Source organism: Nycticebus coucang, chromosome 5 (assembly GCF_027406575.1).
Source record: "Nycticebus coucang isolate mNycCou1 chromosome 5, mNycCou1.pri, whole genome shotgun sequence".
Classification (NCBI taxonomy): domain Eukaryota; kingdom Metazoa; phylum Chordata; class Mammalia; order Primates; family Lorisidae; genus Nycticebus; species Nycticebus coucang.
The window spans coordinates 127,068,147-127,087,095 of record NC_069784.1 but is presented as its reverse complement, the minus strand read 5'-3'; the positions used below and the strand labels follow the sequence as shown (position 1 = coordinate 127,087,095).

The 18,949-nt window shown below is 38.7% G+C and overlaps 1 protein-coding gene across 5 annotated transcripts in view; it reads right to left on the bottom strand.

Moving 5' to 3' along the window:
• Positions 1-18,949, bottom strand: part of ARMT1 (acidic residue methyltransferase 1) — a 205,892-nt gene that overhangs the window by 180,407 nt on the left and 6,536 nt on the right. For 4 of the 5 annotated variants that reach the window (XM_053592417.1, XM_053592418.1, XM_053592419.1 and 1 more), the window contains exons 3-4: positions 9,473-9,717; positions 4,267-4,432 (exon numbers count right to left, since the gene is read on the bottom strand). In XM_053592417.1, coding sequence (XP_053448392.1) covers positions 4,267-4,432; positions 9,473-9,717 — 411 coding nt within the window. Of the gene's footprint in view, positions 1-779; positions 2,763-4,266; positions 4,433-9,472; positions 9,718-18,949 lie in introns of those variants that run through there. The other variant, XM_053592423.1, reaches the window with a different exon arrangement.

The window sequence follows — 18,949 nt, the reverse complement described above, 5'->3', positions numbered from 1 at the left end:
ACAGGTTTCTTTTAGAGATGTCAAAAATGTTATGTAATTAGATTGTGGTGATGCTTGCACAATCCTGTGAAAATATTAAAATACCGTTCACTTTACATGGATCAACTGCATGTAAATTATATCTCAACGAAGCTGTTAAAACACATCAACTGGCGGCTTGGTGCCTGTAGCTCAGTGGCTAGGGTGCCAGCCACATACACCGGGCCTGGTAGGTTTGAACCCAGCTCGGGCCTGCCTGCCAAAAGCTACCAAAAACAAACAAACAGCCGGGCGTTGTGGCGGGCACCTGTAGTCACAGCTACTTGGGAGGCTGAGGCAAGAGAATCACTTAAGCCCTAGAGTTTGATGTTGCTGTGAGCTGTGAGGCCACAGCAGGCATTCCACCAAGGACGACTCTGTTTCAAAAAACAAAAAAAAATCAACTGGTGAAAACACAGGAAGGCCCTTCCCCTTGCTAAGCATTTTTTAAAATGAATTCTGCCTTGAGCTGACCTCTTCCCCAGGGTCACCTTTCTTTCTTGCAAGGGTGGGGGAAGATGTGGAACTACTTCTGGACACATCATAGTGTCATATTCATGAAAGTAAATCACGTGGGAGAAGTAGGAAAAACCTTAGTGCTCTGGAGAATGTGATTTACCACACAGGAGTCCACACTGTGGCCATGAAGACCACCCAAACATAACAACTGTGTTCTAAATGATGGAAACTGCCGACAAATAATTCTAAAACGGAAGAATTTTAATAACTTAATGTTTAACACAGAAACTCATATACAGAAACAAGTAAATTCAAAATGTGCAGCTTTATGTAAACATTTTACAGAAAAATTTTTTAAGCATTTAGCAAGAGCACGGACTATAACCTCATTTCTAAGTGACATTATTTAATAACTGCTTTTGGCAACATGTTTAACTTTTCCCCCTTAGAAAATAAAAGCGAAGAGATTTTTCAGTAATACATTTTATTGTTCTAGTGCAAGAAAAAATTTCCAGGTTTATTTCAAATTTCAGTTTCAAAACAAACCGACCTGAAATTTTAAACCTTTAATATCTATAGTGATGACCAATAAAATGTATTAAGAATATAAAGTCATTCATTGTGGGTAGTAACCCAAGTTCAATGTATAAGAATCTTTTTTACCTACAACATTTTTCTAAATGCACACTAAAAATTCGTTCATTTAAAACACTTAGGTAGGGCAGCGCCTGTGACTCAAAGGAGTCGGGCGCTGGCCCCATATACCGGAGGTGGCGGGTTCAAACCTGGCCTTGGCCAAAAACTGCAAAAAACACTTAGGTGATAAAATAATTTCATTTATTAAAAATATCATAAATAGACTGTAAAAGGTATTACATTTCTTCAAATACTATTTGTTTCACTCTATTCGATTTTGTGTTTCCTAGCATCCATGCCACAGGTCAATCAAAATACAAATGCATACAAATAAAACAAGTTACTGAAATGAATAAAATTCAAGAACAAAAGTTAGAATTAACTTAGGAGGTAACTTTTACTTTCATGTGTTCAAACATCACAGTTGTAAGAAATGCCTTTCTTTACAAAGTGCGTTAAAATGTGTGATTTTACAAGCCGTTGTTCAAAGAGTTCAAAATCAAGTTACATAAAAGCCCATGCTTCCTAGAATATTAAATACCGTGCATCATATACCATTTAAGAAAAAGACAGGGTTAAGTAACTTTAAAAGAACTCATATTTTGCTTTCTATCCATATTTTGTTTTCTAGCATTAAAACCACTTGAAATGATACATTTAATTTGAAACAAGTTACTAATATTCCAACATAAACATAAATATCTGTAACTAGCTTAAAACCATCCATCCCCAAATCAAAATACTGGAGCAAAATGACTGCATGTAAATAAGCACTGAGAAGTGAGGCTTCCCAGAGCAGTCAAGTGACTGAACTTGCACGCTGCTTTTCTGGGGATGAAAAGACGCTTGGCAGACCTTTCTACACAACTGAGAACTCCTAAACAGAGTTAAAGTGGGCCGTCATACTGAAATACTCCATATTTCCCAGTAGTCAGCCAGTTGGGATCAGAGGCCAGGAGCTGTTCTCCTTGCCCAGGCTGGAGACCAACCTGAAGCTCAGCTTTTAATGTTCGTATGCTACAGAGGGGTGCCGGATGGAAGCCGTTCAGAGCTTCATGAAATGGAACAGAAAATCCCCATTTTCTATCACCTGTCAACTTCCTATAATTCAAATCGCCTTTGAATAAAATTAAATGCGCCTTCTGCAGTTCAGCATATAAGTCAGGAGCTACCTGAGACATGGCACAGTATTCATGAGGCAGAGTCCAAAATATATGATCATGGTAAACCCATCTACCCATTTTAACATAGTTCTCCCAGTCAACCCCACACTTGGACATCCACTTATGATTGCTACATTTTACTTGTTCTATTAACCAATTAAAATCACGTACAGTAGTATCAGAAACAAACCATGGAATAGTTTTTCCGTAAAAATGGATCTCAGTAGCCAGTTTAGAGGACAACAAGAACTCGGCTAGTATAAAATCTGTGACAAGTTCAAAACCCGAGTTATCCAGAACAATATCTACTCTAATAGATGTTTTTTCTCTTTTCTTGTAATTGCTAAGCAATGACCAAAGATGTTCCATGTCATTCACTAAAATGAAAGGTTTTAGGTCTTGCAAAGAATTTAGTACATCATTCTTCTGAGAACTAGCTTCCCCTCCTGACAGAGACAGATCACACTTATTTCCCCACAGCGAAATCTGAAAAAGAAAAAAAAAAAAAACATTCACCCTTCTTCTGAATAACCAACAAAAACTCCACTGTATGTGTGTGTGGAGGAGGGTGGTGCTCAAAATAGTCATAAATCTCTATAAAATTTTCAATATAAAATATCAAATTTACACTTTCTCTAATAATGCAAAGACTGTTTACATGATGCTGCATTAAGAAGGTAAAACAGTGACATTTTAGTATCAGTGCATAATGGACATAGACAGACTGGTTTCAGTGATTTAGCACCCTCGTTGTTTATTCAGAGTAAAAGTGTCTGCATCTTGCAGATATTAGATCAGATGTTGTGAAGAGAAGCTCAGCATTTACTTTACAATCCAGAGTCAAGAGAAAAGTGAAATAGTTCTTTTTTTCCTCCCAGGCCACCCAAACTGCCTAGTTTCCTTTACTAATTGTACAACATTATGACATAACAACCTCTTTGGATTAGTTTTTCCCTTTGTAAATTTTAAAAATTGGACAAGGTGAAGTCTAAAGACCCAACTCTGGGCCCAGGCATAGTAGCTCATGTCTGTAATCTCAACACTTCTCTTAAAAGGTTAATCCTTGGCTCACTGTGGCTCCCTTACTTAGGAGCAGAGTGGCAGCAGACAGTCATTGGCCAAATTAGATGACAGAAAATAGACGAGTAAGCATTCTTCACAGCTGATGATACTAATGGGGCAAAGATTTTTCCCTGAAAGAATGGGCTAGCTAGAAGCAAAAGCTGGCATGTCTTTTTTTTTTTTTCTTTTTCTTTTTAATTCCAAGCTAAGCATAAAGGACAGTTGAGAGGAAAAAACAAAAAACAAAAAACCAGGTATATTAGTCATGACAATTTTTCTTCAAAACCAAAACATGCCTTACTTGTGATCACTCAGCTAACTCTACACGCCCTGTAAGTCTCATCAGGGCTTTGTCAACCCTGCAAACCTGCCAGCAAAATCCCACTTTCCAGCAAATCCCTGGAAAATGTTGGGTAACACTGACCACCCAAGCGTTATCACCTGCTGATGATAACTGCAGGCTCTGTGTTCCAGGCTCTTGAGTTCAGCCTTTCACAAACATAAATCTAGTTTAATTCTTACATCAAATTATGAGGTGTATATCCATCCTCATTTAATAGATGAAGAAACTGAAGCCCAGAGAAATCAAGTAACATGTCTCAGGTTCAACCGCAAGTGAGTGAGGGCCAATAAGGAAACTGAGTCAGGCTGGGCTGACCAAATCACCATGACGCATTGCCGCACGGACGGCACAATCTATGAAGGCAGGTAACTTCTGTGCCACTGAAACCATTTCCAGTTGTAATAGAAGAGACTGCAAAACCCACCTTTGGAAACTAAACGGATTTTCATCTCTTAACTCTATTTAGATAAAAAATTAACAATTTAATTTAAATAACAATATATACATGCTTTTTGTTACACGTATGCCAGTTTATTTTCTGTTTAAATAAACAAGTATACCTGGGAAATAAATTAGTACATTTACCTGCAGAAGTTTAAAAAACTCATTTTTCAGCTGGTTTTCATCTAGATCTTCAATAGTTCTCACCAGCTCTTGCAGGTAAGTACATAAAGCAAGGACAGATTCCTGTGACTCGAAGAAATTTTGGTCTTTTGATTCTTTAAATACATCAAAGTCATCAATAGGTGGACTAAAGTAGGAGAAACACATGAGTCAAATATTTGTATGTCTATACTTTTTTTTTCTTACATTAAATAATTACAGTTCTTTAAAGAAAAGATGTAGTAAGTACCATATGGTCTAAAGAATTTGTGGTAAAAAACACAAAATATAACATAATAAAGTTATCCAAAAATAAATCCCCCTAACTCATATTATAATTATCAAAAGTTTCCAAATTAGCTATTTTTTAAGTATTAAATTATTATAGGAACTATGTCCATAATTATTTACTCAGCAAGGATTCAAGAGCAAAAGAAGAAAAAAAGAGACAAAATTTCAAGATAATTGCTTTAGTTCAACAACATTTTTTTTTATTACATCATAGCTGTGTACATTAATGTGATTATGGGGCACCATATACTGGTTTTATATACAATTTGACATATTTCATCACACTGGTTAACATAGCCTTCCTGGCATTTTCTTAGTTATTGTGTTAAGACATTTATATTCTACATTCAGTAAGCTTCATATGCACCATAGGTGTGGTCCCACTGATCACCTTCCCTCTGCCCATCCTCCCCCATCCCCTCCCTTTCCCCTTTTCCCATATTCTTAGGTTATAATTGGGTTATATAATTCTTAGGTCATATTCTTAGTTTCATAGTAGGGCTGAGTACATCAGATATTTTTTCTTCCATTCTTGAGATACTTTTCTAAGAAGTCAACAACATTTTTTGAGCATTTTGTGGTATGGTTCCAAAACCAAATACAGAACATATGAATACAATGAAGTAATCACTAATGGACTCAAACAAGTGTTATGGAAACATAATGAGTACTAGGGATAAATTAGACTTAACACTATCACTAAAGTAACAAATTTTGATTATTTATATGTAAGTATTTGGGGAGCAACTTTAACTCCCAGGTTGATTTTTACGAAAGGTAATATTTGTGCCATGACTACATCTTTAAGCTGTCCAATGAGAGATTTAGTAATGTTAATATTGGCCTAAGAAAAATGTAATTAACACTAATATAATATCCTTTACAGAACTGAATATAAAAAGGCATTCATTGGATGTTCTCAATTAGCTACTTTTTCCAGGGGACTTCCACATTAGGGTAAAAACAGTAAGAATGATGTAATACGATTTTTAAAAAACCTACCCGTATTTACGCATCCAAATGATGGCTGCCTCTTTCCGGTCAGCCAGTCACCTTAGGACACTGCACCCTTATTCCAAGGATGCTGCCATTGCTCAAAGCACTTTTGGAATTCCTCTTTTGGAACTGTCTTTAGAACCTGTGGCACATTATTAAACATCCTGTCAGTGAGCACGTGTCTTCATTCTTTGAAGTCAATTTACTTTTGGAAAAAGCCAAATGTTACTCAAAGTGATTTCAGTAGAATGAGGTGGGTCTCAAACTGAATGAAAACAATGTGGTCAAAAATGAGGAATAACTAAAAACCAGTAAGATTAATTTTCTTTTGGAGGCATGTACACTGGCTCGGAATTCAAAGATGCTTTTAGCAATGGCAGCATTGCTGAAATCAGTCTCTCAAGGTGACTTAAAAGAATAAAAATCATTTGGACCCACAGGGTCAAGGGTAGGGCTCACAGATCCAACCCAGCCCACCACCTGGTCTGTACTACCCTCATGCTAACAGTGGTTTTTACATATCTGAATGGCTGAAAACAAAGCAAAAGAAAAGCAGCATTTTTGTGACACGTGAAATGCAATTTCAGTGTCCCCCGGTGAAGCTTTTATTAGAAGGCAGCCATGCTCGTTCACACGTCTCTGGCTGCTTTCTCACTATAAGGGCAAAGGTGAGCAGCTGCCAACAGAGACCCCAGCGCCCCCAAAACCTAAAATATTTACTACTTAGCCCTTTACAAAAAAGGTTTGCCAACTCATATCCAGTGTTTTACTAACAAAGCATTCATGAGTTTAAAGTCACACTTCACCTTAACAATTAGCCTTATTTCTTACATTTAAGAGTAAACTTGTGTAACTACAGATAATTTCTCAATTTAAAATGTTTGCTATTTTAGGATCTACTAAAGCTGTATATGTACATACGCACTGACCCAGTGATTCACTCATAGGGATACACCCAACAGAAATACATATGTTCAGCAAAAATGTTTATAACAGCATTCTTCATAATAACCCCAAACAGGAAACTACTAAAACACCCGTCACAACAGAATAAGTGAACAGACAGCAGTATGTTCATATAAACACCAGCAAATCATCTAGAATGGTTTGCAACAACAAGGATGAACCACATCCCTGCAAGGCTGAGTGCAAGAAGCCAGACACTAGCTACACACCGGATCGCTTCATTTCAACAAAACCTAAACACAAGCTCAACACGTCAGGGGCCATCCCCCATGGCAGTGACTGGAAGGGGACTCAGGGGGGACTGCTGGGGTTCCAGGAAGCTTCTGCCTCTTGATCTGAGCACTGGGTGCCTAAGTGTTCCCTTGATCATCTAAGGCAGCGGTTCTCAACCTGTGGGTCACGACCCCTCTGTAACAATGAAAATACATCGTGACATTAGAAAGGTTGAGAACCAGGTTCTCAAAGGTTTTTCTCTCTCTACACTGTAATTTAATAAAAAGTCTCAAAATGTCTATGTTCTCTGTACTTTCATCTTTCAATATCTGGAGTATATTTACTTAACATGTTTAAATGTCCCTTAAGGATACAACTTGGAATGTTAATGTAGCCTGGCAGACTAGTGAAGCATGTTTCAGCATAACAAGGTTAAGTCAGCATGAAAAACGCTAACACTAACGTGTGCCTTACAATCCTACCAAAGAGGATCTTTATTTGGTCCCTTTGGAGTTGCCACTGACGCAGGACAGGAATCCTCCCTACAAGAACCAGACAAATTGGACATTTAAAAACTACTTTTGTGCTAGTTCTCATGTGAGACAGTTCTTTATCTCACCAATCTAAAAGCTGAGTTCTAGGCTGGGCATGGTTGCTCATGCCTATAATCCTAGCACTCTGGGAGGCCAAGGTGAGTAGATTGCTCAAGCTCACAAGTTCGAGACCACATCTCTACTAATAACAGAAAAAAAAAACTGAGGCAAAAAGATTGCTTGAGCCCAAGAGTTGGAGGTTGCTGTGAGCTATGATGACGCCACAGCATTCTTACCCAGGGCAATAGCTTGAGGCTCTGTCTCCAAAACAAACAAACAAAACAAAACAAACAAACAAAAAAAAAAAACAGCTGAATTCTAGCCAAATATTGACACCAATCCCCAGAACTCCAAATGCCTGCCACAGAAATCACCTTGGGAAGAGTTCTACATTCAGGGCTGACTAAACATTCTAATGACTTGAAATTAAAGCTACATTTTCCCTCAACCCTTTTTAACAAGCTGTTCCCTGGACCAGTGGATATCATTCCCTGAGATGCCTAAAGAAAAATCAATACCCAGGTAGCACCACTCTGGATAAATTAAAATATCAGGGACAATGATTTAAAAATCTGCATTTTTAAACAAACCACTTTCCTTTTCCCCCAACAGGGTGATACATGTGCAGCTCAGTTTGTGTACTCTGCCCTAGATTTTTTTATTCTCAAAGCCCGATCCACCTCTAAAATCAAATTGGGAAACAGCATTCCTTGTCCCTTTCTAACTTCCAAACTCTACTACCCTTACTCGAGGTGCCAAACAATCTTTCAACACCTTGGCAGCTTCGGCTCATACCACATTTGTTTTCCAGTAATTCCCAGGGCTATGAAACCAGAGCCTGAATTTCATACTCCTCTCAGTCCCTGACAGACATCTAAATCTACTACTTGGGAAGGAAAGCCTGATGAGAACTCTGACCTGATGTACACAGACCAGGCTCCAATCCTGGCTCTACCACTTGTACTAGCCAAGTAAGCTTCAGCAAGTTACAAACCTCTCTGAGCCATCAGTTGTCTCAACTGTAAAACAGAAACTATAACAATGCCTGCACTTCACTGGGTTGCACAGTAACTGGCACATAGCCAGGATTTTAAGAGATGACAGCTCCTGGGCAGCACCTGTGGCTCAGTGAGTAGGGTGCCGGCCCCATATACTGAGGGTGGCGGGTTCGAACCCGACCCTGGCCCCAGCCAAACTGCAACAAAAAATAGCCGGGCGTTGTGGCGGGCACCTGTAATCCCAGTTACTTGGGAATCTGAGGCAAGAGAATCGCTTAAGCCCAAGAGTTTAAGGTTGCTGTGAGCTGTGACCCCACAGCACTCTACTGAGGGCGACACAGTGAGACTCTGTCTCAAAAAAAAAAGTCATTTTGGAACACATGTATAACTTTTAGAGTCTTTTTCTAACCTAGCCATTTAAAGAAAAATACAACTAAAGCACTCTGGGAGGCAGGTGGACTACTTGAGCTCAGTAATTCAGATCAGTCTGGGCAAGAACAAGACCCCATCTCTACTAAAAATAAAAAAAAACTAGCCATGTGTTGTGACGGGGACCTGTAGTCCCAGCTACTTGTTAGGGTCGGGCAAGAGGATTTTGCCTGAGCCCAAGAGTTTGAGGTTGCTGTAAGCTACGATGTCACAGCACTCTACCAAAGGTAACAAAGTGAGACTCTGTCTCAAAAAAAAAGATGAATAAAGATTAAGACAGTGTATAAAACAATAGAGTGGATCACTGTTCTGATGACTTTTTACAAGAAATAAATGTGGCATGTGGCATATTTTTATACACAGAACATATTTACTTTGTCCCATCTTGATTTTTATATATATTTCAAATTATTATTTTTTGCTAAGTACAATGTCTTTTACTTCAGATGTCTTTATCAGAATCTTTAAATAGTTCATGCTTCAGATATTTAATCTTATGTCTACTCTAAGCAAGTGAATCACAATTGCCAAGAATTTATTAAATTGATGACATTTGCAGAAGTGTCCTAACAATACCATCAATATTTGCTGAACTAACAAAATTCAGGCTTCCACTGGTATTGCTTTTAAAACTTACCCTTTTACCATTTCAAAAAAAGTGGAAATTATCTGAATATTTACTACTGATGGTTATATACTTACCTCTGGATAATTGCTTCATGAATTCTACGATACATGTAGCATTCTACAAGCAACCATGGTGAGTAGAACCACCTTGGCTTTTCATCACTTTCATTTAGAAGACTTTGATGATATTCTAGGTACTGATTCCATATGTCAGTATCAACAAATTTCTCAACCAAGGGGATAATTGGTTTATCTGTTTGCAATTCATTCCGTAACTTAGAAAGAAGTGAGATAGCTTTCTTTTCAGCTTCCACGCCTGGCTGTGAAAATACAAGAAAAATAAATTGGGTGTGTGTGTGTGTATGTGTGTGTGTATACATACATGTATAATTCCTCTACAGCAGTGGCTCTCAATCTTCCTAATGCTGCGGCCTTTTAATACAGTTTCTCATGTTGTGGTGACCCCCAACCATAAATTATTTTCGTTGCTACTTTATAACTGTAATTTGCTACTGTTATGAATCGTAATGTAAATATCTGATATGCAGGATGTATTTAGGCAACCCCTGTGAAAGGGTCATTAGACCCCCAAAGGGGGTGCAACCCACAGGTTGAGAACCGCTCTAGAGTAACATTTTTTATGAACCTAAACTTAAGGAGGAAAGAAAAATACCGCATCAACCGGGTACGGTGGCTCATGTCTGCAATCCCAGCACTTTGGGAGGCTGAAGCAGGTGGACTGCCTGAGCTCAGGAGTTCAAGACTAGCCTGAGCAAAAGTGAGACCCCCCTTCTCTAAAAACAGCCCAGTGTTATGGCATGTGGCTGTAGGCCCAGCTACTTGGGAGGCTGAGGCAAGAGAATTGCTTGAGCCCAAGAGCTATGATGCCACGGCACTCTACCCAGGATGACAAAGTGAGACTGTCTAAAAAAAAATCAGGGCAGCGCCTGTGGCTCAAAGGAATAGGGCGCTGGCCCAATATGCTGGAGGTGGCGGGTTCAAACCCAGCCCCAGCCAAAAACTGCAAAAAAAAATCAAAATTATATTTTAGGTGTTTAACAAACTATGATAAATAATAAATTTAGAATTCTTTAAGTTGATAATCAAAGTACAAACAAAAATTTCATATCAGCATAATCATGACTTATCTACCCTGCCCTTTTTGTTTTTTAAAAGTTCTGGCTCTTATGGTGGCACCTGTAGCTCAGTGTACCGTGTTGGGTTTGAACCTGGCCCAAGCCAGCTAAAACAATGACAACTGCAACAACAAAAAAATAGCCAAGTGTTGTGGCGGGCACCTGTAGACCCAGCTACTTGTGAGGCTGAGGCAAGAGAATTGCTTAAGCCCTAGAGTTTGAGGTTGCTATGACACCACGGCACTCTGAGGGCAATATAGTGAGACTATCTCAAAAAAAAAAACCTGGCCCTTCTGTATCTTCGGGTAGGACGCCATAAACCATTGCCAGACCTTCCCACATCTTTCGTGCTTTCAAATGTATTCTGCCCTTTCTGAGGTTTTTTCTGGCAGTTCAAAGGTTTTTTTTAAACTATTTGTTCTCCAGCAGGTTCCAGATAAATGCCCTGACACACAATGTGCTATAGTATTATCTCACATAATAGGCCAACAGGAGGGGACCAATGTTATGGGCTTAGAATAAAGTGAAAATGACATGACACCTTTGGTTTTATACCAGCAGGATTCCTGCCCCATTAACAAAAGAAAAAAAAATGTAAGCCTAATAAGACACATACCGAAAAAAAGTAGGAAATAAACATCAAACCCAATTGAATTTTTTATGAAATCATTATCACCCTGTTAATATCAAAGGAATTTAGTCCTTAGTCTCAGACCTACAATTGTTTTAAGTATAGAAATCTCTCCAATCATTTTTTTTTCCAATTTTTTTTTTTTTTTTTTTTTTTTGCTGCTGGAACAAAAGGCTAAAGCTTTAGAGATTCTGCAAGGTAAGAAATGGAAGAAAAGAAGTCGCAAAAAAGAGAAATTTTAGGAGCAGGGCCCCAGATTCCACACATGGCTTTCTTGAGAGGATTCTTCTCCTCTTCAAGATCTCTACGTTATATTCTTTAAATTTAATTAACCATAAATTCCAATAACTGAGATTTTTACAGAGTTGTGAGCACCCTCTTTTACACAGGAAAATATCTAGAAGAGATAATGGCCTAAAACACAATTTGTATCAATGACAATCTGTTAACTTGCTTCAATTCATTTCAAATCTTTATTGAACTTTGTATGTGCCAGACACTAAACTCAGGGCCAAAGTTGAATAAAGCCCAGTCCCCTGTCTCTAAGGGGCGCCTGTCTGCTAAAACAGGTAGTCTAAGGGACAGGCAGGTGACTACTAAGACAGGTGAGCAGAAATTGTGTGTCATGGTGCCTTTGGGGACAAGCCTGGTACCACTATACTTAAGGGGCTTTTAGAGCTAGAACAGATGGGGCCTAAGGAAAGTGGCTGTAGGTATGAGTGAGGCACGCAAAAGGAGACAGAAAGGCTGCCCCAAATAGACTCAGGTCAACATTTTGTTTAGATGGATCATATGTCCAGGAGAGAATGAAATGGGTTAGGGCTGGAGGGACAATGGACCCTGCTTTCTCTCTCTCAGCCATCATAGTCACCTGATGGTTATGGGCATACAAGGCAAGTAGTAATATACTAAGGCTTAATTACTACATTTTAGATCACTCTAGCTAAAAAAATTTGAAATTGTAAGTTCAATCATTATGGTGATTACTTAAAATATGACAAAATACTCAAAGTTTTTGTTTGATATATGCCAAATGTATAAATACAGCAGAACAAAATCATGTATTTGTGATAAACATTAAAACCATTCATCAACAAAAATGTCAGTGAATTAGAGAGTGGGACATTGGGCTTTGGAGTAGGAACCCTCATACTGTCAGCGATCAAAGAGAGAATTAAACACAAGCGATATTGAGAAAGGCAAGAAAATTTTGTTCAAAAGTGTGCCCAGCGCACGGTGGTCTGAGTTCTGCCTGTGTTGGAGCAGTCCTTGACTAGGGACAGACTCAGGGACCCTCACTCCCCATGGAAATGGTTGTAGAGACCAGTCTGGGAAGAATTGTTGAGAACTGTGGAATCCCAGATATGCCCAGGCTGAGTGCTGAGGTGAACAGGTGACCTCCGGGAACAAATAAGCTGGCAAACTGCTCTAAACCTGGCAACCAGAGAGAGGTTAACAGGTGTGTTGTTTGTCCCCCAAATTCACAGCGCCACCTGGTATCCAGGAAGTACATTGCAGCATAAATATATTTACAAAAATTGAATCCCTACATCATATATATCTGTATATAAATTTTGATTGTTTTTTCTCTTCTTTTTAATTTACCTTATTTTTTTTCTCTCTGTCTCTTCTTTCCCTCCTCAATTGATCGCTGAGATTGCTTACATCAGGCTATCTCAGTGGTTTTTTGCTTTCTTTTTTTTCTTTATCTTATTTCAATGTGCTTTGCTTTTTGCTAAGTTGTATGGTTGGATCTTCTCCTATCTTCAATTTTTACATTGAACAAGAGAAAGGACTTCTATATTTTTTAATTTTTTTTTCCTGGTTGCAGAATTTTAGCTTGAATTATTCTCTCACCCTAATTCGCTCCACTGCATTCTCTCAGTTGATAGAGACTCTTCTCATCTCATTTCTCCCACATAAAGTGCTTCAGCGTCAGCTAAGATATCCCCCTTTCTTGTTTTTTCTTTCTCTTTTTCTGTTTGTTCCCTTTCTTCTTTCTTTAACCCTCTTCCCTCCCTCCCTTTGATTCAACAGTATGTTTAATTTTCCTTTATCTGTGTTTATATATATATATATTTTTTTTTCTCTTTTTCCTTTTCTATTCTTTCTCTTTCCACCCGTTCTTTGCTGAGGGCCTGTGTGACACAGAGGTGGTCTGGCAGGTTAACCTAAGCAGTAGACTGGCTCAGAGGCCAGGAGAACTTTCTACTCTTGGCTGCAGGAAGAAAGTAGTAAGAAGATTACGCTGCAGAACTTTTCTACTTTTCTTTTTTTTTTAATTCCTTATTCAATTTTTCCTTCTTGCTTTTTGTGTTGGCTCTTTATCTTCTCTTCCTATTTTTTGGCAGAGGAAGAGTCTACCTGCGGACAGACAAGTAAGGAGAGCCTAATTTTGAGGAACCCACCCAGCTCAGCTCCTCACAACCCTTGAGCTATAGGCGTGGCCTTAGCACCGTGCTGAACAACAACATCTCTTCTATCACTCTCATCCTCCCTTCCTGTCCTCCCTCTCGCCTGTTCTTCAATTTTCTTCTATTAGTCCTCCCTTCCCCCTTCTTTGGCCTTTCTCTTCTTTCTCTTTCTTTTGCTTTTCTCCTACTTTCCCCCCTCCCCTTTTATTTTCTTTTTCTCCTTTCCTCTCACTTCTCTTTTCTTGCTGTAACCCTTCTCCTCCTTCTGATCCCACACCAAGAGGCCTCTTCCTCATCTAAACTCTGAGACAAGGTAACTTGAAGCCAAGGAGGAAGTGAGAAGGAAAATGGTGCACAAGGAAGTGAACAAGAAGAAAGCACACATGAAGAGGAACCAGAAGAAAAATTCAGGCACCATGAATAACCAAATTAGAGCAACTCCTCCAAGGGACAATTTTTAAAGAAGACTCCTCCTGTAAAGAATTAATGGATTCGACAGAAAGGGAATTTAAAATATGGATGATTAAGACAATAAAAGGATCAGAAGGGAAAATGGAAAGATGGAACCAAAAGTCAGACCATAGACATGCAGAATATAGAAAATATATGGATGGGCTTAAAGAAATGAAGGAGACAATCAGGGAATGTAAAGAAGCAGCAGAAAGTACCAAAAACAGATTAGACCATGGAGAAGAAAGAACATCAGAGTTAGAGGATAAAGTCTTTGAGTTAACCCAAGTAGTTACAGAGTCAGAAAAGAAGAGAGAGAGAGCAGAGTAGGCAATTAGAGAACTATGAGACACCATGAAGCATTCAAACACATGGATAAGGAATCCCTGAAGGGGAAGAAGATTGTCCCAAAGGTATGGAAGCCCTACTGGAGACTATCATGAATGAAAACGTCCCAAGTTTTACTAAAGATTCAGACACACTCCTTTCAGATGGATATCGAACCCCATGTCATCTCAACTCTAACAGAGCCTCTCCAAGACACATTGTAATGAACCTGCCCAAAGTCAAGATGAAGGAGAAAATCCTGCAGGCATCTAGGAATAAGTGCCAATCGACCTACTAGGGCAGAACCATTAGGATGACAACAGACTTTTCAACTGAAACCTTTGAAGCCAGGAGAGCATGGTCATCCACCTTCAACATCCTTAAACAAAATAACTTTCAGCCTAGAATCCTGTATCCTGCCAAACTTAGCTTGATGGAATTGATGGAGAAATCAAATCATTTGCAGATATACAAGCGCTAAGGAAATTCTTCACAACAAGACCAGCTCTACAGGAAATACTTGGACCTATTCTCAATACTGAACACCACAATGGACCACCAAAGTAAACACCTAGAAGCCAAAGGCCAGAATAAGCTTTCACAATGGCACAAAGGATTAAACTACACAACAGACTACCCAACAATAAGATGAACAGAATTCTATTACAACTATTAATACTTTCAATAAATGTCAATGGTTTGAACTCCCCACTGAAGAGGCACAGGCTGGCTGACTGGATGAAAAAACACAAGCCATCCACATGCTGTCTCCAGGAGATATATCCAGCCCTGAAGGACAAATCAAGACTCAGGGTTAAAGGATGGAAAATAGTGTATCAAGCAAATGGAAATCAGAAGAAAGGAGAGGTTGCAATCTTTATTCTCAGATACAAGCAGATTCAAAGCAACTTTAGTTAAGAAAGACAAAGATGGACACTTCATACTGGTCAAAGGAACAAAACACAACAAGAAGACATCTCAATACTAAACATTTACGCATCTAATTTAAATGCTCCCAGATTTATGAAACAGACCTTGAGGGGTCTGAGCAGTATGATATCCCATAACACCTTAATAGTCGGGGACTTCAACACCCCTCTGACAGAACTGGACAGATCTTCTAAACTGAAACTTAACAAGGATACAAAGGACTTAAATGTGACCCTAGATCAAATGGGAATAACAGACATATTCAGAGCACATTATCCCAAAGTTAAAGAATATACTTTTTCTCATCAGCTCACGGCACATATTCCAAAATAGATCACATTCTAGGATATAAATCTAACCTCAGGAAAATTAAAGGAATATAAATTATACCATATCTCTTGTCAGACCACAAGGCCATAATGGTGAAGCTGAACTCCAACAAAATTGTTCATTCCCACACAACTTGGAAACTAAACAACCTTATGCTGAATGATGGTTGGGTTCAGGAAGAGATTAAGAGGAACTTGTTAATTTCCTCAAACACAACAACAATGAAGACACAAGTTACCAAAACCTCCGAGATACAGCAAAAGCAGTTGTGAGAGGAAAATTTATCGCGCTAGATGCCTACCTTTGAAAAACAGAAAGTGAATGCCATCAGCACACTCACAAACCACCTTATGGAATTGGAAGAATAAGAACAATATAATCCTAAACCAAACAGAAGAAAAGAAATAGCCAAAATCAAATCAAAGATTAATGAAACTGAAAACAAAAAAATTAACGAAACAAAAAGTTGGTTTTTTGAAAAAGTAAATAAAATAGATAAACCCTTGGCCAGACTTACTAGAAACAGAAAAGTAAAATCTCTAGTACCCTCAATCAGGAATGATAAAGAAGAAATAACAACAGATGCCACAGAGATACAAGAGGTTATCTCTGAATACTACAAGAAACTCTATGCCCACAAATTTGACAATGTAGAGGAAATGGATCAATACTTGGAATCATACCCTCTCCCTAGACTTAATTAAAATGAAATAGACCTTCTGAACAGACCAATTTCAAGCAATGAGATCAAAGAAACAATAAAAAATCTCCTAACAAAAAAATGCCCTGGTCCACATGGCTTCACACCAGAATTCTATCAAACCTTCAAAGAAGAGCTTATACCCATACTGCAGAAATTATTCCAAAAAATTGAGGAGGAAGTAATCTTCCCCAATACGTTCTACGAAGCAAACATCACCCTGATACCAAAACGAGGAAAAGACCCAACTAAAAAGGAGAACTACAGACCAATTTCATTAATGAATATAGATCAAAAATTCTCAGTAAAATCTTAGCAAATAGATTACAGCTTATCATTAAAAAAGTCATGTATCAGCAGCGCCTGTGGCTTAGTGGGTGGGGTGCCGATCCCATATACCAAGGGTGGCAGGTCCTGGCCAAACGGCAACAAAAATATAGCCAGGCATTGTGGCGGGTGCCTGTAGTCCCAGTCACTTGGGAGGCTGAGGCAAGAGAATCGTCTAGGCCCAGGAGTAGGAGGTTGCTGTGAGCTTTGTGACGCCATACTCTACCAAGGGCAATAAGTGAGACTCAGTCTCTACAAAAAAAAAAAAAAAAAAAGAGAGAGATTAAAAAAAGTAAAAAAGTCATGTATCACAATCAAGTACGATTCATCCCAGGGATGCAAGGCTGATTTAACATATACAAATCCAATAATGGATTTAATGGATATGATAATTCACCGTATCAACAGGAGTAAAAACAAAGACCATTTGATCCTCTTAATAGATGCAGAAAAAGCATTCAATAAAATTCAACATCCTTTTCTAATTAGAATGCTGAAGAATACAGGCATTGGCAGCACATTTCTTTTTTTTTTTTGAGACAGACTCAAGCTGTCACCCTCAGTACAGTGCCATGGCATCACAGCTCACAGCAACCTCCAGCTCCAGGGCTTAAGCAATTCTCTTGCCTCAGCCTCTCAAGTAGCTGGGACTACAAGTGGCTGCCACAACGCCCAGCTTTTTTTTGGTTGTAGTTGTCATTGTTTGGCAGGCCTGGGCTGGATTCAAACCCACCAGCTCTGGTATATGTGGCTGGCGCCTTAGCCACTTGAGCTACAGGCGCCAAGCCAGCAGCACATTTCTTAAACTGATCACAGAGCTAATATTACATTGAACAGAGTAAAATTGAAAGCTTTTCCACTCAGGACTGGAACAAGACAAGGGTGTCCTCTTTTGCCACTACTATTCAACACAGTGCTGGAAGTTCTAGCCAATACAATCAGAGAAGAAGACAAGGAAATTAAATTAAAGCCATCCAAATGGGGACAGAGGAAGTGATGATATGATTTTATACTTAGAGAAACCCAAAGACTCAACCACAAGACTCCTGGAATTCATCAAAAAATACAGTAACATCTCAGGATATAAAATCAATATCCACAAATCAGTAGCCTTTGTATATGCCAGTAACAGCCAAGATGAGAAGGAAATCAAGGACACAATACCCTTCTCAGTAGCTCCAAAGAAAATGAAATGCCTAGGAATACACCTCACAAAAGAGGTGAAGGACCTTTATAAAGAAAACTACAAACCCCTAAGAAAAGAAGATATTAATAGAAGAACACACCATGCTCATGGCTGGGAAGAATCAACCTTGTTAAAATGTCTATACTTCCCAAAGCAATCTACAGATTCAATACTATCCCTATGAAAATACAGATATCAAAAAAAAAAAAAGAAAATACAGATATCATACTTTCAAGACTTGGAAAAATAGTTCTTCGCTTTGTATGGAACCAGAAAAAACCCGTGTAGCTAAGGCAATTCTTAGTAATAAAAACGAAGCCAGGGGTATCAGCATACCAGACTTTAGGCTATACAAGTCCATAGTGACCAAAACAGCATGGTATTGGCACAAAAAGAGAGACATAGACATTTGGAAATAAACAGAAAATCAGGAGATGAAACATCTTATAGCCATCTAATCTTTGATAAAACAAACAAGAACATACACTGGGGGAAAGAATCCCTATTCAATAAATGGTGCTGGGAGAATTGGATATCCACATGTAAAAGACTGAAACTAGACCCCGCACCTTTCTCCACTCACAAAAATTGATTCAAGACGGATAAAAGACCTTAATCTAAGGCATGAAATGATTAAAATCCTCAAAGAAAGTGTGGGGGAAAACGCTAGAAGCTATAGGCCTGGGGAATGACTTTATGAGGAAGATTGCCGTGGCAATCGCAACAACAAAAAAAACAAATGGGACTAAATGAAACTGAAAATCTTCTGTATGGCTAAGGCGACAAAAACAAAGCAAACAGACAATCTACACATTGGGAAAGGGTATTTGCATATTTTGATTTAGACAAAAGCTTGATAACTAGGATCTACAGAGAACTCAAATTAATAAAGATAAAAAGAGTCAACAATCCCTTAGATCACTAGGCAAGAGAGATGAATAGATCCTTCTCTAAAGAAGACAAATGACTAACAAACATGAAAAAATGCTCATCACCCCCATCTATTAGAGAAATGCAAATCAAAACCACCCTCAGATACCATCTAACCCCAGTGAGAATGACCTTCATCACAAAGTCTCAAAACTGCAGATGCTGTTGTGAATGTGGAGAGAAGGAAACAC